Here is a 25036-nt window from a genome sequence, read left to right as displayed (position 1 = left end):
TAGAGCATTTTTTGCTGGAAAGGACTGGTGTGAGTTGATAAAAATTTGCCAAAAAAAAGAAGCTTTTTAATACTTGAAATAACACTGGCCAACAAACAAACCTTTTTCTGTTACTGGAGGAAAAACCTCTAATCCTGACTAGATTTGACTGATTCCAAATCTGAAATCAGGGTTTCTCCAGCAGGATTTTGAGTTGTGTAAACATGTATCCATAAACCTTCAGCCGCTCATCACATCCGTCACCCAAACCGGTGGAACACATTCTCCAACCCATCTGTTCATATGCTTTTATCATGTCTTCAACTAGTTGCTCATCATATTTGTTGCTGTTTGGTTGGATAGAAAATGTTGCAACCAGACTGGAAATTCTAGAGCTGAGCTTTGAGGGGAAAACAGGATCACCAGTGAGTTCTCCAATCTGGGCTCTAATGGAGATTCCAGGTTTCAGTTTTTGCATTGTGTCAGACTGCGCATTTTTCCTTGATGAACTGAAAACAAATACATTTTTATCACTGAAACTCTAACGCATGATCCTGCTAATAGATAGCCTATATATTGACTCAAAATCCTGAAATTATCTTTGCCCTTCTTGCCTGCATTAATTCTATGAACCAATCAGATTCAGGCAAAATCAGATATTTGTTGATAGTAATCCGGAACCTAACTGAGTGAATTTCTTTGAGCGCTTTTAAGTCCAAACAGAGTTCCTGAGGCCAACTTCATAACTTGTACTTGATTTTCTTAATCTGCTCGTAAATGTTTTTTTTTTTTTTTTTTATTAACTATTGCTTGTCAAATGTTTCAGTTATTTGTGTTTTAATGGTGTCATCTTGAATTTGTTTTGTATTTACTGCTGCGTATCTTGGCCAGAACTTCCTTTTAAAAGATGTTTTTAATCTCAGTGGGATTTTTTTTCTAATTAAATCAAGGTTAATAAATAAAGAAATAAAGAAAAGAAAGCTCATATTAATTTTAAGCCAATGCAGAATGCATTTTTTTTAGCTGGGGTGGGGAGGTGGGGGGGGGGGGTGGTGGTGTCCATAAATATTTGGTAGAATAGCCCTGATTTCTGATGCTATTGGGTGCTTTTTGACACATCTGGAGCTAAAATACCAACAGTGATGCCTGTTGATTTTATTATCAAATAGCATTTATCAGTTCTACTACAAAGCATCCTATTTAACAAGTGTGGTGGGGGGGGATCTTTTTTAAGATAGTAACAAAATTGGAGCTGCTTATCCTCGGCCTTTCTTCTCTGGGTTAATGGAGAGTTTGAGTCCATCACAGTCCGCTGTCGTCCTCTGGGTTTTGACATACATCCTTTTTTAAAAGCCGTAAACCAGCTGTCATCCAATTCTACAAACCTCAGCCGTCATATGTTCTGTGGACGGAGCGCACTTTTAATGAGAGCATGAAGCTGCTGCAGTTATTTCACGTAAACAGCTTCATAGTAAAAGACAGAAAACCAGGTTTCACACCCTACAAGGTTAAGAGGTCGTTTTATCTTTAATGAAACTTACATTCTTCTTATTATTTCAGATTTGTAAGCATGCTGTGCTGTTGCTGTAATTGCTTTCAAACCACTTGAAAGCTAAAAAAATTAAACAAAACTGCATGTTTGTCCAAGGTGTGAAGGCACAAAGCCAAGTCAACCCACCCAACACAAACCCACCTCAGCCTGATTCAGGGTCTGGATTCCAGGCTGTGTTTACATCCTCTGTTCCATCAACCCTGTTGGTTACCGCTTAAGCAGGGAAGTTAATTGGAAGAACATAAAAGAATACACCAATTACCACTCCCAGTCTTTAATACCTCACTAATCACCACACACCCCAAACCTCCAGCACTCATTTGCACAAACACACAAAGTCCCCCATCTACCCTTTAATTGCTTTCAATTTGTTTCTCGTTAACACATTCATACGCCTGTGCCTCCTTCACTTCTCACTTTCCTCTACATCTAGAACCGGGGGGGAGGTATGTTCTTAGAAGGTGACGAATGAATCAGAGAAAAGGGAGCAAAGAGGAAGTAGTTTAGTTGGCATCACCTGGAGTTCCTGAACCATTTGTCTTTTTTGACACCAATGTTACCATTATAACACAGTAGGTTAAATTAAATTGCACATACACATACTAATCTTTACTCTGATTTTTCATCGTGATTATTTACCTGATTTATTAAAGTTTTGCACGTGTAAAAAACATGTGCAAACTTCACTGTGCCCACAAAAACATATTGAAGCTGATCTACTAACAGGACGCACTGAGTCTTGTGTCTCTCAAATGGGCAAAACAGCTCGCGCAACGCATTTAAAAATAAATAAATAAATAAATAAATAAACAAATAAATTTTTAAAAATTTGAACATTTGCAGTTATTAGTTATGGGTTGTTTTGTTATTATTTCACTGGTCAGATCCACTGTAGATCATATTGATCTGTGTGTGGAACCTGAACTAAAATGAGTTAGACATCCTTTACTGTTAATATCTTTGGTGAAATTTTACCATTTCATAAATTCATCCCACAGGTCAGATTGGACCCTTTGGCTAGCTGGTTTGGGCCCACGGGCCGTATGTTTCTCTCCCCTGATACATACTGAAGTTATAATATGGTGCATTTATTAATGAATGAATGCAATGAAATGAATAGAAGATACATCAGTTGTAAAATAATTACATTAAAATGACATAACAAGTTGGACATGATGTAAAAGATGTAACAAGAAAAAAAAACAATGTAGAAAATGTAAAGAGACTGAAATGGTGTAAAAGTCGCAGGAAGAAAAGAAATTATGTAAAAGACAGAGGAAAGCAAAAATGGCATAAAAACAGTGGCAGAGACATCAGAAGAGTCGGTAAAATGACACTTTGTGATATATTTTTGTTGTTAAGTTTGGGCTTTGAGGCGATTCCAAGCCTTCAGAAAGTATGAAAGGGCTGTGTTAAAACTGCAGGAGCTGAAATCAGCGGGATTAAAAACACCATAATTTACAATTCTACAACCATCCAATGCAGCTCTCTCCTCTCAGTCCAAATCAGAAGACTGAACATAAATACAGATGCTGTTGTTTAGATGTAAACCCATTTCAAACAGCAGAATCACATCCAGGTCACGTCTGTAGGAATCAGATCAGACATTGGTGATTACAGCTGTCAATCACGTAGGTCCGTAGTGTGATGTCAGTATATCAGTACTACTGAAAGGTTCTCAGTACTGCAGCTTTAACATAATACCAATGAATAAAACCCCATCCACACTTTCCTATATCTCTAGCATTCATTTTAAATGGGCCAGTGTATTGCAGATTTCTACAGAGTACTGCATCATGGGTACTTTTCAGCCTTAATACTGCTGGACTATTGATTGCACTTATGACTCATTTTATAAAGACATATATTTTTTCCACTTAAACCTGCAGGAGTTTGTGTAGCATGTTGTTTTGTTATTGTTATTGAATGATATTAAGGAGAAAACATGCCAACTCGATTTTTGGCGGTCAGACGTCGTCGGGCTGTCTGGTGAGGTCGGTGACATGAGTCTGCTTGGTGTGTTCAGTTCGTTAATGCCAGTCTTTTCGGCCGATTCAACATGTGTAATCGGCCACTACCCGTCGTTCAGTCAGACCGATCTGATTGGTGGAGGGATAGCCTTTGACTAGTGAATCAGTGAACTAGAAGTTTCCATGTGAATACAGCTATGCCAAGTAGGGGTGTAGGAAAATATCGGTTCTGCAATATATCACGATATTTCATTTCACAATATTGTATCGATATTAAAAAGTACTGTATCGATGTTTTTAAGTATTTATTCAAATGCAGATATTGTGGAGGTTCATTTTTTGTTTTTCTTTTTTGTTTATATTTTATTTATTATTATTTAACACTTTTTATTAAATAATACTAATTTCTTTGTTGTGATTGCACAAAAATAATGTTTTGTTAGTTATAAAGTAATAAAATATGAACTTTTGAGCAGAATCTTAAACTGTAATGTCCATAAAATATGATTTAAGTTTTAGCACAGGAAAGTTTTGTGATATAGCATTAGAGCCTGTTCCGATCAAATAAAAATGTGTTCAGTATTTGTGCATATTTCTGGTGTAATTACATTTTTCCAGGAATAAATTTAAAAAAAAAAAAGAAACAAAACCAATAAAAAAAATTGCCTTTTTAACAGTATCAGGATATATCGTGATATATTGTATCGAGATCCTAGTATTGTGATTTGAATCGCATTGCTAGATTCTTGCCAATACACACCCCTAATGCCAAGGTACTTCACACTGTTATAGTCTCCTATAATAGGCAGTTCACTACTCATATTGTATCTGAATTAGTGCCAATCAGTGTTGACTATGGACTATATTGAACACTGTTAGCATTGTTAGCATAGTGCGATTTCTCCTTATTTTTCGCCTGCGACATCTTTCTTCTTCCACAAGAAGAAGCCCAAGAGCTGACAACACCAGTATCTTCTTATCATTAGCCATCCATTCAACGAGTACAACAACACCAACCCTTCTGGACTACTCAAAACTTTCTGCTGACAACAATGACTGATGACAACGAGCTCTGGGTTTTGGTCTACAGCAATGTTTCATCATTTCCGGGTTTACATCTCGCGCAAGAGCAGAACGTACATTCGAGTCGGTAGTTGATTTGGTGTGTTCTTCACACTTTTTTGACCTCGTCGGGGAGACTGGTGCTGACTGATCAGTCGGGCTTCCTTTTCTGGTGGCGGTTGACAGTCAGGTTGTTGTGTCTTCACGTTTAAGGCTACGTTCAAACTGCAGCCAAATATGGCCCAAATCTGATTTTTTGCCGCAATTTGACCTCTATCTGACCTGTTAAAGACAGTTTGAACAGCACAAATCTGATTTTTTTTTTTTCAAATCTGACCCAGGCCACTTTCATATGTGGTCCTAAATCCGATACATATGGGATATTTTGCAATGCAACGTCAATCTGAACAGCCAGGTCGCATTTATTCGACCTTTACATCATTGAAATGCCAGTACAGCCGGACTGCAACAGGCTTGCGACCAGATTTAGGTCACCAGAGATGAGTGTCTTGTTGTGAGAGTGTTATGGAGAGGCGGTCACAGATATATTTAAACGTTCTTCTTGTCATTCAAAATTATGAATGAAGTGTGTGTCAGTGAAGCCGCTAACATCACTATCCCACCAGTCCTGACTCCGACTCCGCATCCAAATACTCCGTTGTACAGATGTAGCAGCCATTGCACCACAAAAGGCCAGAGCCAAAAACCTGGCTCTCCTCTTTTTTAATCTTCTACTTAAAATTATTTGACTGTAATGGTGCTGACTTCGGTTGTAGAGAAACTTTATCAGTGCCACACACACGCTGATACGAGATGCCTCCATATTTACTTCCATAAACACAGTGCATGCTGCGTGGTCACGTATTACATCAGGATCTCTTTTGCGCATGCGGGTCACGTCAGGGTCGCATTCAGTTCATACTGAGAACTGATAGAAGTCGCATTTAATTTGTAATATGAACGAGCACACAAAAAATCAGATTTCACAAAAAAATCCGAATTGTGCATTAAGACCTGCTGTCTGGACGTAGCCTTAGACGTCACTTTGCAACAGTTACAAATCACAACATTAGCTCTTACATATGATTATGACAAGTGTAAAAATGGTTGTAGTTGACTATGAAACTGCGGTGTGGGTTTTATCTGGTCAGTTCCATGGGCTCTTTATGATATTTGATATCATCTGCACATACATGCACATATATGTCAGGTCATAGAAGTATTGACGCGTGGGTCCCAGTATTAGTGTTGAGAAATACTGCACAGAAGTCCAGAGTCCACAGAGACACAAGCGCCTGTGCACTGAAGTAATACTTTGAAATATTCAAAGTGTCATCACCAGGAGCCAAAAGGAAACACAGAGACCATCTTCATCCTCCTTCCTGCTTTCCACCACATAATTAAATAATTAGACAAGTAATTGGACTGATTCTTCTTTTTCCTGCTGCTCTGACGTGCACTTGGCTGTAGAAAGGCCCATAAAATGGAGAAGAAGAAGAAGAGGAGAAGGAGAGGGAGGAGATGAGGAGGAGGAGAAGGAGGAGATGAATGAGGGGAAGAAGAAAGAGGAAAAGGAGGAGATGAGGAGAAGAAGGAGAAGGAGGAGATGATGAGGGGAAGAAGAAAGAGGAAAAGGAGGAGATGAGGAGGAGGAGGAGAAGAAGATGGAGGAGGAGAAGGAGAAGGAGAAGAGGGCAAGGAGAAGGAGGAGATGAGGAGCAGGAGGAGAAGAAGATGGAGAAGGAGGAGAGGACAAGAAGGAGGAAAAGGAGGAGATGAGGAGCAGGAGAAGATGGAGAAGGAGAAGAGGACAAGGAGAAGGAGGAAAAGGAGGAGATGAGGAGGAGGAGAAGAAGATGGAGGAGGAGAAGGAAAAGAGGACAAGGAGGAGGAAAAGGAGGAGATGAGGAGAAGGAGGGGATAAGGAGGAGGAGAAGAAGAAGAGGAGGAGATGGAGGAGAAGAACACCCATTCGGTACCAACCACCAGACCCCTTTGAGTCACCACCGCAAAAGCTGCACCAGTGCATTATGGGAGACTGTGGAGCCAAATTTGCCTTAACCAATCCTTTGCATGTTTCTGAAGCTGCCGTGCATATACGTCGGATCTGGGTTGTATATATTTGTATGTGTTAAGATAACAGGGTGAATGGTTGGCACATTCAGTCATCTGACGTTTGATGTTAGGGGGTGATTCTGCAGCCAATCACAGAGCTCGACCTAGTTTTTTTTTTTTTTTTCCTTTCTTTTTTCTGTCTTCCTTCCCAGAGCCATGACCGAGTGTAAATGTTAGTGTGCCACCACAGCATGACAAAAACTATGAAGGAAATGTAAATGTAGAAGGTGGATTTACCTCCTTTGGAGACGCCACCCATTTGTGATTGCTTTTACAGTGTTTCTGCCATACTAATAAGCGTGTGTGTGTGTGTGTGTGTGTGTGTGTGTGTGTGTGTGTGCAGCGTTGGTGTGTTAGTCACAGAAATAGCTGCCAGCGCACATCAGCCTCCTTTGAGCTCATCACCGGATACTTCAGAGAGAGACAGAGAGATGAGATGAGATTAGGGATTTGGTTTGCCGAGAAGCCGTCAGATTGAATCTGTACACCATGTTTAGGCTGTGTGTGTGTGTTTGTGTGTGTGTTTGTGTGCGTGTTTGTTTCATGCTGTTTGTATCGGTTTCTGTGTTTTACCACGCCTTTGGCCAATCATGCACATATTTGCTTTATTCATTTTCCTCCTCATTCCCCACGATACACACTTGCATTCATACATTTACACACACTCTGCCAGAGGTGCTTGTGACTTTTCGTAAACAAGCCTTTATATTTGTATTTGTTCTGACACAAAAAAATGGTCCAACAGTTCCGCTGAAGTTTGTTTCCTGCAGAGAAAAAAGCCTTGTTGATGCTTCCTGCGCTCTTATGAATCACTTCTCTCTGCTTGCGGTGTTTCTGTCTCTGTTTTCTTGCTCAGATTGACTTAAATCACTCGAAGAATTTAAAGTAGGTTAACAAACACGCATCCAAAAATAGTGTTATTGTCACTGCTTTGCACAATAAAATGCAAACAAGACGTACGCATGAGCTCAAGGTAGTTTGTATCAAATTGTATCAATAATTTTTTTTGGTTTTCTCAAAACAAATTCTTATTTGGTCTTTTTTTAAAATTTGTAATCACATGTTGTATATTTAGAGTGTTATATATGTGTACATATATATATATATTTTCTTTTTCTGTTGTATTAATGATTTCTTTCCTGCTCCATTTTATTTTACTTGAATGGAGTGACTGTAACACCCAATAATTACCCCCTAGGACTAATAATAATAATAATAATAATAATAATAATAATAATAATAATAGTAGATTTTATCTGTATAGCACTTTTCTCAAAGACTCTTTACATACAGCAGATAAAAACAGAAACCAAACACATTAAAAACAGATAAAAAGCAGGTGCAAAAGGCAGGTATACAAATATAAAACAATTAAACATTAAAATTAAACATTAAACATTAAAATCATTCTTAAATAAATGAGTTTTTAAAAGGGATTTAAAGGTGATGAGGTCAGAGCACTATTGGATAGAAGGTAGGAGGGAGTTGGAGCAGCAATGGAAAAGGCTCTGTCCCCCCAGGTTCGGTAATAAAGTATTTTAATTTGAAGTAAATATATGCCTAACTTATTTTTTAATTAGATATTCAAGCTCATATTTTTAACTAGTAACAAGCTATGACAACATAATATTTATTTTATTTTTTATTTATTCATTTCGAACATGCAAAGAAACAAAATAAAACAAAACGAAGCAAATTAAGACAAAAACAAAATAACATTTAAATGAACAGAATCTATCTTCAAGTATGTGCAAGTCTGAATTTTGCATGGTCGAAAAGGAGTAGGAAGAAATATAAACTTATTTAATCCTAGCCCTCATATAATATTACATCATAGTGACAAAATGTTTTCCTTGTTATAATTTGGAATTTACTCTGGGCATAGTGATGCTTGTATCCTAAATGTAAGAATATGTCATTAACTGTGATCTTAACTGTGATTTTATTGTTTATTATCAGCCGAGGTTTGGTCTAAATGCCTTTTTCTGTCAATATCTGAAGCTTCACTGTGATATTAATTTATTTAGTTGTTTCTTTACTTCGGATCTACATTAGTTTTTACCATAGAAAGGCATCCATATAAAAACCAGGTCCACCTTCAAACACTGACAACCATTAATAATAAATGGACAACAAAAAAACAACTATATTATTGAGGTTATATACCAATTAAAATCACAAAAACAAATGAAACTAGATCTTGTAACCTTTAATTATTGACAATAACCAGCAATAAAAATCTAACTTCAACATCATTAAAGTAAGTCATTGATAACTGGTGCAGTATTTATTTATTTATTTATTTATTTATTTATTTATTTATTTATTTATTTATCCTATAAAAGAGAGAATGGCAGTTAATGAATGGCATACACTGGAAATACCAAAGCTGCACAGTCCTCTGTAATTATAGAAAATGTTAAGACATTTTAAAGCGTCATCTGGGTCTGAATTTACATCAGAATGAACTCTATTCTCTGGTTATTATATGAAAACCAGACCACATACATCCTTCACACTCACTCTGGTTAAACTTATGTTCACATTCCAAAATGAAGCGTTATCTGTTGTGGTTTTTTTAGAGCCTTATTATCTCCAGCTTCTCCTCCTGCTGGTTGTGTTTTCTCTGCAGCCTTGAAACCAAACCCCTTGGTCTCTACTGATGCTCCAAGGTCAATGTGGAGTTTAGTTTTTTTTTTTTTTTTTCCCCCAGCAGTCAGGCATCATCCAGTCAAACCAGACAGTTGGTCCTTTGGGCGACATCTGAGTACATTGTCAACAGCTCGCGTGATACAAAGAAAGAAAGAGCCATTGAACAGGGAAGAGGCGGCTTGGGTTGAACAACCAAGGCCAAGAAACATGCAGTCATCTGTTTAACCATTAAAGACCCAAACATCCACTGGCCACCAAAACCATCTACTGATATAAAGGGGGGGTTAGGGTTAGGGGTGACAACTGTGACCATGACAACTGTATACAGTGTTTGTATTAGAATCCGACGGCCGATTATAGTGTATCACCGATTAATCAACAATATGACAGCAATATGTAACATATATATTAACTTATTTGCTGCGCGGACATTCTGTTGCTTGCTGCTCCCATGTATCTGTGCTGCCCAGAGATTTAGAGGAACAATAAAGCGTGTCAGTTGTCTCTTTTCCATTGGACATCTACGCAAAACTTTACCAACATTTTCTAAATGTCGAAAAAACCGAAGTGTGTAATGTCGGTTTTTCCATTAAATCACAAATGTGATGATTTGTTGATTTATTATCGCGAGATGACATGAGAAGTCATTCCATAAACATGGCGACGAATGTAAATATTGTGTTGATTTACAGACATATTTGTTATTATTATATATTACCCCTCTATTTCATACTAAATCAAAAAATGATTGGGTTTCCTGGTGTGTTCACACACACCGCGACATGTTTCTTCTTTTTCTTTGCTTGTTGTAACGTCGGTCAACATCTGTTTTTTTAATTCACCTGACTCTAGTTGTGAAAAAAGGTCTTTCCATTGCAGTTTTGCGTGATATACCATTTGTGCTATGCCTGAAAAACCACCTCTTGCCAGCACAAAAACTTTTAATCGAAAAATGAGACTTTTGGCAAAAATGTTGTTTTTCCATTTGGTAAATTTTTATGCGCAAGTTATATTTGTGCAATTTGAAGGTCAATGGAAAAGCGACTAGTTTGACTTCCATTTCCGCTCTGACAATTACAGCCCCCCCCCCAATTTTTATGAGATAAACGAACATGCAACTGGTAATCCACATGTCCACCATTATCTAATATAAGACTATTATATCCTGTGTATATTAATGTTCTTATTTCATATTTCGGTTATCAGCCAATATATCAGTTATTGGCCAATATATCGGATATCTGCGTTTTTTTTTTTTTCTGCGGTATCAGCTTCGGTCCCGCAAATCCCATATCGGTCGGCCTCTAGGTCATATGACACAAAATCACATCATTTTCTCACGGAGACCTCAAGATGCTCTTGTGTTTTGAACGGCAGTCGTACTGATTTCATAAGACAGCTGTAAGAAACTGCTGCTCTCTCCATGAATGTCTACGAACTCCAGGACTCGTATGAATCTCCCAGGTCCCCACATAAGAAACTTTGTGACTGAGGCTTTAGTTTTACATTCAGTTACTTGTTACTATAGATGGATTTAAAGATATTTTAAAGGAGCATGAAATCAATGAGCTCGGTCAATGTAACTGTTTTTAAACTTGCACAAATGATTGTTTTGTTACTATCGATTATACGTTGTTTTTTTTTGTTTGTTTTTTTATGTGTTGACTGTGTCTTGTCTTGTCAGAAACTGTGTGTTATGCTGCTTTTCTTGGCCAGGTCACTCTTGAAAAAGAGATTTGCAGTCTCAATGAGGCTTTTTTACCTAGTTAAGTAAAAAAATAAATACATACACTACCAGTCAAAAGTTTGGACTCACCTTCTCATTTAAATGGTATGAGATGGACCACAGATGGCCAACAAGTGCTCAGTATCACTGGGAACTCCTTCAAGACTGTTGGAAAACATTTCAGGTGACTACCTCATGAAGCTCATCAAGAGAATGTCAAGAATGTGCAAAGCAGTAATAAAAGCAAAATGTGGCTATTTTGAAGAATCTAAAATATAAAACATGCTTTGAGTTATGTCACACTTTTTTTGACTACATAATTCCATATGTGTTCACTCATAGTTTTGATGCCTTCAGTGACAATCTACAATGTAAACAGTCATGAAAATAAAGAAAAAACGGGTGAGTCCAAACTTTTGACTGGTAGTGTACATACATACATACACACACACACACACACACACACACACACACACACACACACACACACACATATATATGTATATATATATAATTAATGATAGGTTTTATTGAAAGAAAGAGACACTTTTGCTTGGTTTCCCTTCTTTCGTGACCTTTAACTCTACAATATCTACATGATCAACAAGAACACCTTCTATTCCATGAAAAATGCAGAGGATACAATAGTAAGTAATGATTTAGATGCAGAGATGAATTCATTTAGAAGTCGCCACAAAAATAGCTGTAGCTCTTGAGGGGTCATACAGGTCACCGAGTTCAGATGAAGCTGTAAGATAAACCATACATGTCATTCTCAACTTATCGCCACATTCGTCATACTGTATAGTTGCTAAGTTGAATTGCAGTAAATATGGAACATGTGGAAAAATAGATTAGTCTGACAGCAAATTTCAGTTTTGGTGTTTCTGGGTGCTGACTTGTCACGAGTCGTGTCCACTTCATATTCAGCTCTATTGAAAATGAGTTAACAGTGAGAGCAAGGGAGTCGCTTCCTGTTGTAAAATGACTTCTGAGGCAAAAAAAAAAAAAGAAAGAGGCGGCTGGTTGATTTATCTGCCAATAAAGCCTGGAGAGTCTGCTGTCTGCACTTGTACAGCAAACAAGACAAACATAAAGCATCTTGCATGTTCCAGTCCTTAAAAAGTACAGAAACCACAAACCAACACAGTAAAACAGATGACAAAAATTCACTAAATCTCAGACTCAAGCACAGTTTTTACCCACAAGCAGTTAAATGTGTCCCCCCCACCCCACCCCCCATCCCAGAATGAATATTCTCCACCCCAGGAGTAATGAACAGTGCAATACTCACCCTACCTCAGTGCAACAGCCACAACACATGCACCTTACTTCTACCTGTATATATATATATCCTATTGGTTGTACATATCTCTCATCTGTAGTATAGAGTTAGACATTCAAAACAGAGACTTTTTTTTTTTTTTTTAATTTGTTTTTGATCACATAATAGTTTGCTTTACTATGCTGCAAATAAACGTTGATTTTAGATGATATTTAGTCTATATAATGTATATTATTATGGACGGAGGAAGAAAAGCCAGGTGTAGATTACTGCACAAAGTGAGAATTTTATTTTCCTTGGTCAGGATATGTACAGTCAGTCCAGCTTGGATTTACAAGGCTGACAATTAATACTGAACAAACAATAACTCAAACTATGAATTATGAAAGAGCTGCAGCATCTGAAACCGAACACAGTGAACATTTGAAAGATAAACAGTACCATGTCCCAGCCAGCATGTCCATGTGGGCCCCAGAAGGGTTACAGTTGGGCTGCATATAAGGGTCCCATGTGGGTTTGTCCGCAGTTTCCATGGTGGCCCCACATGTGTTTGCCCACGTCAGAATCAAAATCGGAATCTCTTTATTGTCATTGTAGCAAGTACAACAAAATTGAGGTAGAGCTCTCAGGTTCAGTGCAAGAATTTACAGACAGACAACAAATATCAGTAAAACAACAACAAAAATATCAGTAAGAGGCACAGTTATTTACATTAAAAAATAAAACGTATTGCAAAATAAGTTATTTGTTAAACATAGAATTTAAGTAGTGCAAATAACATGAGAAGTAGTGCCAATGACATGAAAGATATACATTGTGGGATAAATAGTGTGAAGAACAAATAATATGAGATATTCAGATCTCTGATTCTGATATGGGCAAACACGTGGGGCCACCATGGAAACTGCAGACAAACCCAAATGGAACCCTTACATGCAGCCCAAATGGAACCCTTCTGGGGCCCACATGGACATGCTGGCTGGGACAGTGCTTCAGTTTCAGCTTCACAGTTTGTCATGTCTTTTATGGATTGGGATTATCTCTTTCAACTCACCATTTATTTTTTATTAGTAAGTTTTTACTTTTATCAATTACTTCAAATTTCAGATGACCCCATTTGAATTCCAGGCAACCCCACGGTTGAAAAACATTGCATTAAAGTCACATTCAAACTCTTACAAACAGCGTGCATGCTTTTCTATTAAATCCTTCGTTTCCAGTATTTGAGTCCTTCCTGCTTGTGTTGACTGGACGCTGGAAACACGTTGACTTGTGTATTCCAAATTCAGATTCCCGTCTCCGTGTCGTCACCAGTACGGGAGCAGGATTTGCTCTGTGGAGGTCAAAGTGTGATATCTGAGGTGTCAGGTTTACTTCTGTGTGTGTTCATCTCCCCATCTCTGTCTACATGTTGTCTCACTTCCTCTTCCTTTAAGCGTAGACCCCTGTTAGTTAATTACCTATTGATTTGATCAGGGCCAGCGAGGGGCCCTGTTCTAAGGGCTTTGGTCATGCTAAATTATTAATGCTCATGCAGCTCTATAAATAACCCGGGTCCTCTGGTCACAAGAAAAACCAAACGCTAGTTTCTTGCTCCTTCTTCTTCTCCGCCTCCTTTCCGTCTCCTCTCCCCGTTCATCCTCAGATTGATTGCGCTGCTTCCTTCAGTGTCGGGTTCCTTCCACGGTTGAGGGAAATGACACAGATGCTGTTTCTTCGCGTGCTCTTGTGTGTATGTGCTTTGATTTGACAAGCGTTACCCCACAAGAGTGAATTTTTGAGCATCTCAGTCGCTGTCAACAGAAGGCAAAGTGGCAGCGCAACAGCTCTGGGAGTGTGTGTGTGTGAATCTTTTTTAGATCACGCATTTCAGTGTAGTCTTTGCTGGATTTCCCCGTGGTCGTGTCCATATAAAAGCAGACAAATGAGCCACCCTCGTATCTTTTTATTTTAATTTTTTTTAAAGAATGCAGAAACCCAAAAATACATCTGTTGCCGCAACTAACGCACCAATAATCTGCACATTAACTGATTACCAATGTAAAAATAGACTTTATTGACAGGTCATTTATTGATGCGTTATTATCACATTATGTTTTGCATCAAAGTCACCAAACCTTACCTGTTATATTTAATGAAGAGAGACTGTAAGCTGCCATTTGTTCTTTTGCCTGTAAGTGGAATAGAACTGCAGGTCTGAAAATGAACAGGTTTCACTGACAACACTGAGCGCAGGTATGAGTTTTATGTATGAGGTACCTTTGCTTTCTTATTTGCATCATGTGACTGTGTTGTAGATCTCAGTCACTGACTGTGTTTACATACAGAGAATATTGCAAAAGACAGTAGTCGCTTTTCTATTGACCCTCAAATTGTGCAAATATAACTTGCGCATAAAAATTTACCTAATGGAAAAACGACAATTTCACCAAAAGTCTCATTTTTCAATTTAAAGTTTTTGTGATGGCAAGAGGTGATTTTTCAGGCGTAGCGCAAATGGCATATCATGCAAAACTGCAATGGAAAGACCTTTTTTCGCAACTAGAGTCAGGTGAATTAAAAAAAACAGATGCTGAAGTAAGTTACAACAAGCGAAGAAGAAGAAACACGCTGCGGTATGTGTGGACACACCAGGAAATCCAATCATTTTTTAATTTAGTACGAGATAGAGAGGTAATGTATAATAATAATGAATATATTTGTAAATCAACATCATATTTATGGTCATGGAATGATTTCTCGTGTCATCTCGCGAGAAAAAAAAAAACCCAAATCATCGCATTTGTGATTTAATGGAAAAACTGACATTACGCGCTTCTGTTTTTTTGACATTTAGTAAATATCTGTGAAGTTTTGCGCAGATGTCCAATGGAAAAGCAGCTACTATTTTACTAGGGACGTCTTGATCTGATCTACAGATTGGTATCGGCTGCCGATCTAGCATTTTTTAGAAGATCAGATCAGATTTAGAGACAAGATCGGGCCAATCCAGACCCGATTCTGGGGTAGGGGTAAACACACGTCCTGCTCCCTCAAATTAAACTTTCTGAAGGCAGGGGAAAGGAAAATTAGCGGCACAACATCAGTAGGCTGAGAGGAATTAGTAAAACAACTATAAGTTTCACTTTCATTTTATAGTGATGCACGAGTCGGGTTTTTTTCAACTCATGGGGCTTTTGTGGAATTATTTGACCCGAAGAAACCCGCTCCCAAATAAACTGACATTCTTTTGACCCAACCTGCGAGTAACCCACTGATCCACGCATCACTAACATACGGCACAGAACGCACCCCCATAAAATTCCTGGACGGACCTGTCCATAGACCGGCTGCAGCAGTGGCAAACATACGGCCCGTGTCAAAGGTTTTAATTTGTCCCACGGTATGGATTTGGAAAGTACAGAAATTATGCTAAAGTTAGTAAGGAGTCAAAGGTGTCAGTTGTTTTAGTTCAGGTTCCACATTCAGCCCAATTGGGATCTCAAGTAAAATAATAGCATAACCTATAAATGACTCCAAACTTAAATCTAAATTTTATTGTAAAACGTTGGTCTCAGATCAGTATCGGCAAAACCAATCCTAAAAAAAAATCGGATCTGTTCAGAAGCAAAAAAATCCAGATTGGAACATCACTAATTTGTACTCAACTGGTTATGTTGCTAATGAAACTGATTAATCCTCTGACCGTCCTGTTTATGTGCATGATGTTTGTCATGTCAAATGATGGAAAAACACCTGAAGACACTTGCCTGTTTAGCATATTTCTGTTAAAATACAATTTATTTAGTTTTCTACTAATGTTACATTGAATGCCTTTGCGCTCCCTTGGATGGGCTAACAAGCAGCATAACAATAAATGAATATTTTGCATCAAACTATTCACACTGACAAGTTTGCAACAAATACAACACTTTTAGCAGCTAAGTGCTAATGCTAGTGCTAGGTGCTGCGTGTATTATGGGTAAAATACAGAGGTTGAATTTCCCTACGGGGATAATAAAGTGATGTAACCTTTCCCCTTTTTCCCTTTAAAGGCCTTTATTTGACTGTTTGACCACAACCTCTCTGGTCCATTCCTTCGGTCCACTTCTTGAAAAGGTTGTCATTGCGATGTTAGTGCATATCCAAAAACCTTTTTCCATTAATATATGCTTTTGTTTCTTTATCCATGCATGTCTTCCATAGCTTTACAAACAAGTCGGGCTGTAAAACGAAACATAATCTGAATGAGCTCTATAAATGTCCAAAGACTGCTCCTAAAACTCAAATGTAATCAACATATTCCACTTATCTTAATTGGAAAATGCTCTATAATTCAACACATATGCTCTTAACTAAACATGGATCTCCCATTGAAACTTGTCATGTGTAGAATAACAGTGGACGATAAACATACCATTGTGTTGTTCATATTTTGAGATTGTGCGGCCGTGGGTTGTTTGTGTTTTCGTCGTGCAGATGTCTTGTGATTCCCTGCATACATGTATTTGTGTGTGTGTGTGTGTGTGTGTGTGTGTGCACATTTGCGTGTCACTACGTTTGTGTCACGCTGCTCTTGGCCGTGCTGCTGGACTCTGTGAAGTGAAACGAAGTGACACAATGGAGTTTTCAGAGATTGGGGACAGCTCTGTGTGTATGTGCGAGTCCATGTTCAAGTGTATTTTTGCATAACACACTGAGAAAATCCCTGATGCTGTCCTCTTAATGTGTGTATATATATATTTATATATATGTGTGTGTGTGTGTGTGTGTTTGTGTGTGGTCTTGCTCTATCCTGTCATGTGTAAATGCTTTTGGGCCCAGAGTGCGCTTGCTAACTGACCTACATTCAGAAGCTTTTTGCCTTTGGCTCGGGAGACTTTGTCACCATTATTTCATCCAGCCAATCACATTCCCTAATCTTGTTTTGTCCAATCGTATCCTCGATCTCATCTGTCCAATCGCGGCTTGATCCTCGCGGGGGAGTTAACCTCTACTTTCCTGCTGGCTGCTGCTGGAGATGCATGCATGACTGTCCCTTTAAATATGCAAACACCCTCCATCTTATGGTCCAAATTGCATAGAGCCCGTGTAAGTTTGACTTACAGTGCTGATCTCTCACACTGCAGCACCGAATCCCTAATTATCACACCCCAAACCCCCCACCCTCATCTTGAAAGGAGAGTTGTATTTCCGTGCATATTGGCAGCTGGAGAGGAGGAAAAAAATGGAAGCTTTTGAAAATTCTTTGAAGCTTCCATTTTTTTGTTATCAAAGCTGCCTTTGTAGGCCGCATGAATTTTGCATGTGCAGGTTTAAGGGAACTTTGTGATGTGCCTCAGTGTGTGTGTGTGTGTGTGTGTAGGATAAGGGTTGTGTGGGGGAGTTTTCATCACATGCGATGCTGTACTAATTTGAGCAATGGAGGAAATGTTGGCCGCCTGTCAGGATAGGTTTTAGCCCTGGGAGAATAAATCAATAGGTGGGTTTCCATTCGGCTGTTTTCAATCGCTGCATCAAAAATCCCAGTTGGAAAATTCAGAAGAAGACTCGCATTACTGCAGAGAAAAAGTTTTTGCATTTTGGAGAAGTGGCAGGCAGAGCTGGCGTATCAATAAAAGATTAATGGAATCAGATGCAATGGAAACAGATTTAGCAAGTAACTGTGTGTGTGTCTGTGAACCGACAGGGATGGGTTTAACACCAGAACAGCCAAACTCATATATGCAGTAGCTTTGTGTAATAAAAAATACACTTCTGCTAATATCTGACTTTTCCTTAACCCTTAGGGGTCCACGGTCTCGGCCTCGTGGCTTAATCACATGACATTTCCAACACGTTGTAGCATCGGGAGTCGTTCACTGGGGACAATTGCATTCGAAAGCGCGGACTTGAAACACTCTCCCACTTTTTATTTGATGTTGATAGAGCAAATCAACCGGAGATATGATGGTTTGAAACCGTAGCAAACAAACGTGAGTAAAAGTATTAAAATGAGGTGTGGGGGGGTGTTATATTTCTGACCATATCTTTGTCGTTTTTTGTCCTTTTTCAAAATGGAAAAAACTGTCCGAATCTGCGGATTCTAATTGACAGACTGCATTAACATTATAGGTAAGGGTGAGAAAGACCCCCACCTGAACCAGATGTGGGTACTGGGAGGACCAGGGGTGAGGGGGAGGGGGGAGAAAACTGGAAAAAACGCCTAAAGATATGCTTTTATGTCAAATATTTGAGTATAGCTTTAATTTATTTCAATTTTGATTTTATATACCTAATATTTGGAACCAATATTCACTTTACAAAAAAAAAATATATATATATATATATATATATATATATTTCTTTACTATTTTTACCACAAACTGCACCTTTATTTGCTTTAAATCAACCAACACCATTTCTGTAAATGGAGGCACAATTCAAACAGGATCCAATTTTGATTTCATTATCGACAGCCGTTTGTATTTTTTCTAAAGTCAGATCCCATTGAACACAATGAAAGGGGCCGGACTCTGTTCACTTCTCTATTTGTATTCAATCTGCTACAGTTTTATATCCGTGAGTCCATAAAACACATCCACACTCATTCTACTACTATTTGACGATAAAGAGCAGAGAAAGTGGATAAAGCTGAGAAGTTAAGTTATAAGTCTTTAGCGAATTAGGAAAACACATATTAACATCTTTTCCTACTGCATCTGCCAAATGGGAACTTAACAGGTTCCCCTGTTGTAGAATTAGGCTTTTATGAGGTTTCACATCTTCACACTTTGTGTTTCAAAGTCAGAGTATTTACTTGTACTTTTTTCTATGTCTGGTTTGCACTTGCACAATTAGCTTTTTTATTTATTTATTCATTTATTTATTCTTCTTGCTCCTTTTTTTTCTTTTTCTCTTTTTCTCTCCTTCTCATTCTATCTTTTATATCTTATTCTTGCTCTAGGAAAGTTAGTGTATTTTTAGAATGTATTGTATGTATTGAATGTATTTTATGTATTTGGCTGAAGTCATTCAATCTGAGCAGACTTTTCTGTATCTATCATGTTTAACGATGTTCTTCCAGTATATTATGACTTTGTAATCTAAGTGAAGTCTTTTATGTTAGTTGTTTGTCCAGGACAACAGATGGAAATTAGCTTATCTGCTAAATCTGGTGCATGCAAATACACACTGTCCTGTTACTAAATAAATAAATACAGGGTGTCCCATAAGTCTCCATACATAGGAAAAATAAACGTTTCTTGACATAAACCATTTTTATTTATATAATATGCTCTATATGACTGCCATTTTGTCGGGAACACATTTCAATGTGTGTCCTCCACTGCTGAAGAACTATAAAGAAGAAATATGAAGAAATACATGTTAAAACCATATGTATTATGTCTCCTATGTATGGAGACTTATGGGACATCCTGTACAAATACAAATAGAAACACAGCTGAGCATGAAGTGAAGTGATAGACCAGGAACATATCGCACATAAAACACTGACTATAATTACACAAATCACTGAATTTAAGATAAATAAATGAATTTAGTCCCTTCCAAACCCTCACTGTTGTTTCAATAGCCACTTTTACACAGAGATGCTGGAAAAAAAGGTGAGATGTGATTCCACCTTTTTTCTACCATTTCCACAGCCAAGACAAAGGAGTAACAGAGGTGAGATGGGCTGGACTTTTACACAGCGGACCTGCGTTCCGGAATCAAAGGGGCGATAATGCAACACAGCGTATAGTGTGACCTATCACTTCCATGTCGGAAATACCCCGAGCATAGCGGTGTTACTAACCTCTCCAGAGTCTTTCACCATTCTACAAATGTTAGCATGGATAGAGTCCTCCATCTGAAGTCACCCGAAGAGTATCTTTATATTAATTCCAGCAAAAATCAAGTGGATTTCTACAATCCATTTTAATTCCTGCTTAATTTGTTACATTTTATAACTAGTTGCATAAAGACACTTGCACATATAAGGTCAAAACTTCCGACAAACATTTCTCCGTGTACGACATCATTTTTTATCAGCAGCAGTGGTTGTAGTAAAAACTGAAAATCTGTCCAAACTTCAAGCTGATTACCTAAAATGTTCAGTTGTTGGTTGAATGGGACAGAGCAGCACAGCCAACAACCTGGAGGGGGTGGGGTCATGTGCATTTAAAGGGCCAGCGCTCAAAACAACCTTTCTGGTATCATTAGTCAAATATAGGGTTGAAGATGGACCTGTGGAGTTGAATTAATGAAGAATTCAGACCCAAGCGTAGCATTTACAGTTTATGTAGACCACAGGGAAATGTTTGAAAATGCATAATTCCATTAAAAAAAAAAAACACAAAATATCACTCCTTTAAGCTTTTTACCTCTGCCCTTTTGAGCCCAGGCTGTTTGTGCCAAATCGTACCAACACCACATGATAGTCCTCTGGAATTTAAAGAATAACACAACTTAATTTGTTGCTGGCGTCCAGCCAACACAAGCAGGAAAGTCTCAAACACCGGCAATGAGGGATTTAACAGAAAAGCATGCACATTTTTTGTCAGGGTTTGAATGTGACTTGAATGCATCACTCTGTTTGTGTTACTATGAATATGATTGTTGATTCTAAAAGCCTGTCAGGTTTTCTTTAAAGAACTGAAATAAACTCAAATAAGTGCTTTCAAAGAGAGTACATTAATGAGAGGTTCATGAGGCTGAGATAGAAGTGGAGTCAGACTGACAGGAGGTCCATGACTACAGTTTTTTTTTTTTTTTCGTTTTTAGTGACTATTTGTCATTTGTTTTACTGTTTTTGCTTCATGGTTTCTGTACTCTATAAGGACTGGAACATGCAGGATGGTTTATGTTTGTCTTGTTTGTTGTACAAGTGCAGACAGCAGACTTTCAGGACTTTATTGGCAGATAAATCAACCGGCCGCCTCTTTCTGTTTTTTTTTTTTTTTTTTTTTTGCCTCAGAAGTCGTTTTACCACAGGAAGCGACTCCCTTGCTCTCACTATCAACTCCCTTTCAACAGAGCTGAATATGAAATGGACCGTAAGAAATATGTCATTGTTGCGGGTGTTGTGTTCTAGCTTGTTGGATTTGCAGTCTATACATCAGGCAGGTCATTAATCACAGGGTTAGTGGTTCAGTCTCTGGCTCCGTCTGTCTCCACACGTATAAAAAGTGTCCTTTAGGTGAGACCCTATACTCCAGATTGTTCCTGTTTAGGGGTGTTCAAAAATATCAGTTCTGCAACATATCGTGATATTTAATTTCGCAATACTGTATCAATATTAAAAAGTACTGTATCGATATTTTTAGGTATTTATTCAAATGCAGATATAGCAGAGGTTCATTTTTGTTTTTTTGTTTTTCTTTATTGTTTATATCTTATTTATTATAATTTAACACTGTTTTATTAAATAATGGTTATTTGAAGCATCCTAAAAGCACTTTTTATTGTCTGAGAAGCAGATGTTAGTTCCTTTGGAAACTAGGAGAATAAGAAAGATTTTGTAATATAGCATCAGATCCTGTTCTGATCAAATAAAAATGTGTTTAGTATTTGTACATATTTCTGGAGTAATTCAATTCTTCCAGGAAATAATCTTTAAAAAACAAAGAAACAAACAAAAAAGTGCCTTTTTAACAGTATCATGATATACCGTGATCCTAGTATTGTGATTTGTATCGTATCACCAGATTCTTGCCAATACACACCTCTATTCCTGTTAATAAATAAATGAATGAATGAACAAATAAATAAGAAAATGAATGAATGAATGCATAATACAGTCTTTGCTTCCTGTTCTTTTTTTTTTGTTTCTGTGTTTAGTGAATAGTGCAACAAGTTTACAGCCTTATTAACTGTAAAAAATATCATTATTGGTACAATTATTGAATGTTTTTGCAAGTTTGCATCATATAACTGATTGAAAACCAACCTGGAGCAAAAAATCAAGAGGATGTTGCAAAAATCAGTGACTCTAATGGGTAGACACTATATGGACAAAAGTATTGGGACACGTTGAATTCAGGTGTTTCTTTTCTAACAGGGGTCTGGAATACAAAACAATAATGACAAATGACAGACTATAGTTTTATATTGTGATAAATATCATTGCATTACATTGGTCAGTTTTGTTTTAAATTGTTATCTTTGCTTCCAAAATACCTCAGAGATGGTTTTTATAAACTATAAAAAAAAATTGGGATACATCATGGCTACAACTGTAAGATATCCTGTTCATACTGATTGTAGATATAAACATCAATATTTCCTTAAAGTTTAACGGGAGGTTTTTCTTCCTAAGTGAGATATGAAGAAAGTCGATGGTTAGTTGTGGTAGCATTTTTTTTTTTTCAGTCAGAGCATGAAAAATATTTAGAAATTTAGAGGTAGAACATTTAAAATCATAGTTACAGTAAAATAAATAAATAAATGAATAAATAAATAATGTTGAGAGAAATTAGGTAAAAATAATCTCTGAGGCATTTTGGAAACAAAGATAACAATTTAAACAAAACTAACCAATGCAATTCAATGATATTTATCACAATATAATATTATTGTATGTCATTTGTCATTATTGTTTTGTATCCCAGACCCCTGCTAGAAAAGAAACACCTGAATTCAGTGTGTCCCAATACTTTTGTCCATATAGTGTATACCCATTGGAGTCACAGATTTCCACAACATCCTCTTGATCTTTTTACTCCAGGTTGGTTTTCAGTCAGTTGGATGATGCAAACATGCAATACCCTGAGTTTCTTCTATGTGGTTGTTAACACTAACACAATCAAGTACCTGCACACAATTTGTCTTAATTATCAAACCTTAAAATAACAAGCCATGAATTTCAGCTGGTTTGTCACGAATAATTAAGGCTGAAACCTGTAAAAACACAGCTCCGGTCCTTGAGCCTGTGACCCCCGCTCTGATCAGCTGCTGATGTAGGAGCTGAAGTAGAGTCAAGGGGGTCAGCTGTTAGGATTTTGAAAAGGCGAATACATTTTCATGGCGCAGTTGGTTTTACAAAGATAGTTTATTCCTGCAGCGTAAAGTATTGGCCTCAGCCGTTCACCTTCTACACGGTGACAAGAAGCGGCACTTGACCTGTGTGTTTGCATTTGCACCATTAACCTCTGCTAAAAGCACACACACATCCAAACACACACACACGCCTTTGTCTTTGTTTCTTCCAGTTTGCCTCAATTTCCATTTAATAAAGAATGGGGGGTGGGGGCGGGGTCAGGTTGGAAATTGTGATATATATTTATGTTTCTCTATATGCTGTTGCCAGGCAACACCAAGATGAGGGTATTTACAGTTAATATAATGTGAGTGACATTAGCTTGGTATATTGGAGGTAACATGCTTACTTGCTTTAAGAGCCATGAAGAAAGACGGTAATTTGTGTCTGTGAGCTTTTTTTTTTTTTTTTTTTTTAACGCTGTGGGGACAAAACGTTGTTCCCCTTAATGGTAATCATTAAATCTGAGACCTGGTTTATGGTTGGGAGTAATGAGTGACACAGCCAAATAATTAAATCTGGATTTTCCCCTTTATTACACACAGTTTTTTTTACTTTTATTTCACTCCTCTATCATGACATCAAGGCAAACATGATGAAAAATTGTTTAAACTATGCACCTTGTATGCGTAATGTCACCAAAAAAATGTATAAAAAGTAAAATCATGGTAAAATAAAGCCGCTTTGTTAAACAGATAATGGAAAAAACATGTACACAAAGGGCCTCGACAAAAAGACTAATCTACATTTCTTTATATTTTTTAGGTTATTCTAAAACAATCCAGTGTCTATTTATTTTATTTTATATTTTTTTAGTAGGGACAGTGCACATTAATGAACACCTGACATAACATTAGATGTAAATAGGCCGTATTATAGCTAAAACGCTGCTTTGCATCCAGGTAACGAAGAAAAAGATCACAATTAAAACTAAAGAACAACACAATAAAAAGTACGGCACAATAAAAATCAAAATGATCACAACACTGGTTTGCCTTCAGCCATGGTTTGAGTTGAGTTCTAATAAATACATTTGATTTAATATATGTGACGTAGCCAATCCTTTATCACCAGATGTTGAATGAATAAATGTTCAGAAAATGAATAGAAGTCAATGTAAAGACCCTGAAACCCAACAATGACTAATAAATGCTATAGAAATGCACTTATATATATGTGTGTGTGAGAGCCCATTATGTGTGTATATAATTAGGTCCTACTCTGCCTTGTGTTGCTTTTTGTGTGTCATGTTCCTCAAAGGCTTTTTCACAGCCTTCCTTATTGTGTGTGTCTGTGTGTGTGTGTGTGTGTGTGTGTGTGTGTTGTGTTTCTCTCCCATTATTTGCCTAGAAAGCCCTCTTAATTCTATTATGCACATGCTTGGTTACATCGCGGTGTGTAGTTTTTATTTCTGTCAGTTTGCATTTTAAGTAAAAGGTAAAACACCCCTTAAAATCCCTCCCCGACTCCACAGCATGTTTTCTTCTCCTCCACTCTGTTGTCACATTTGCTGCTGTGCTGATAAATCCAAAGGCAGATGCATTAACATTCCATCTCTGTTTTTTTCTTTCTGTCTCTGTCACAGGCTTTGAAAGTATCTTGGAAGGCTTGTTTGGGCCGGGACTAGTCAAAGATATCACCCTTTTTCAAGGTAAATACACACACACACATACGACCAAAGCAAATATGTGTAGAA

General features: G+C 37.6%; 1 protein-coding gene across 1 annotated transcript in view; it reads left to right on the top strand.

Annotated features, from left to right (window-relative positions):
• Nucleotides 1–25036, top strand: part of lcor (ligand dependent nuclear receptor corepressor) — a 161674-nt gene that overhangs the window by 57758 nt on the left and 78880 nt on the right. The window contains exon 2 of the mRNA XM_030132628.1: nucleotides 24926–24991. Within this exon, the coding sequence (XP_029988488.1) occupies nucleotides 24926–24991 (66 nt within the window). The remainder of the gene's footprint in view (nucleotides 1–24925; nucleotides 24992–25036) is intronic.

The sequence above is a fragment of the Sphaeramia orbicularis genome, chromosome 1 (assembly GCF_902148855.1).
Source record: "Sphaeramia orbicularis chromosome 1, fSphaOr1.1, whole genome shotgun sequence".
Taxonomy (NCBI): domain Eukaryota; kingdom Metazoa; phylum Chordata; class Actinopteri; order Kurtiformes; family Apogonidae; genus Sphaeramia; species Sphaeramia orbicularis.
This window is presented reverse-complemented; position numbering and strand designations above follow the sequence as displayed.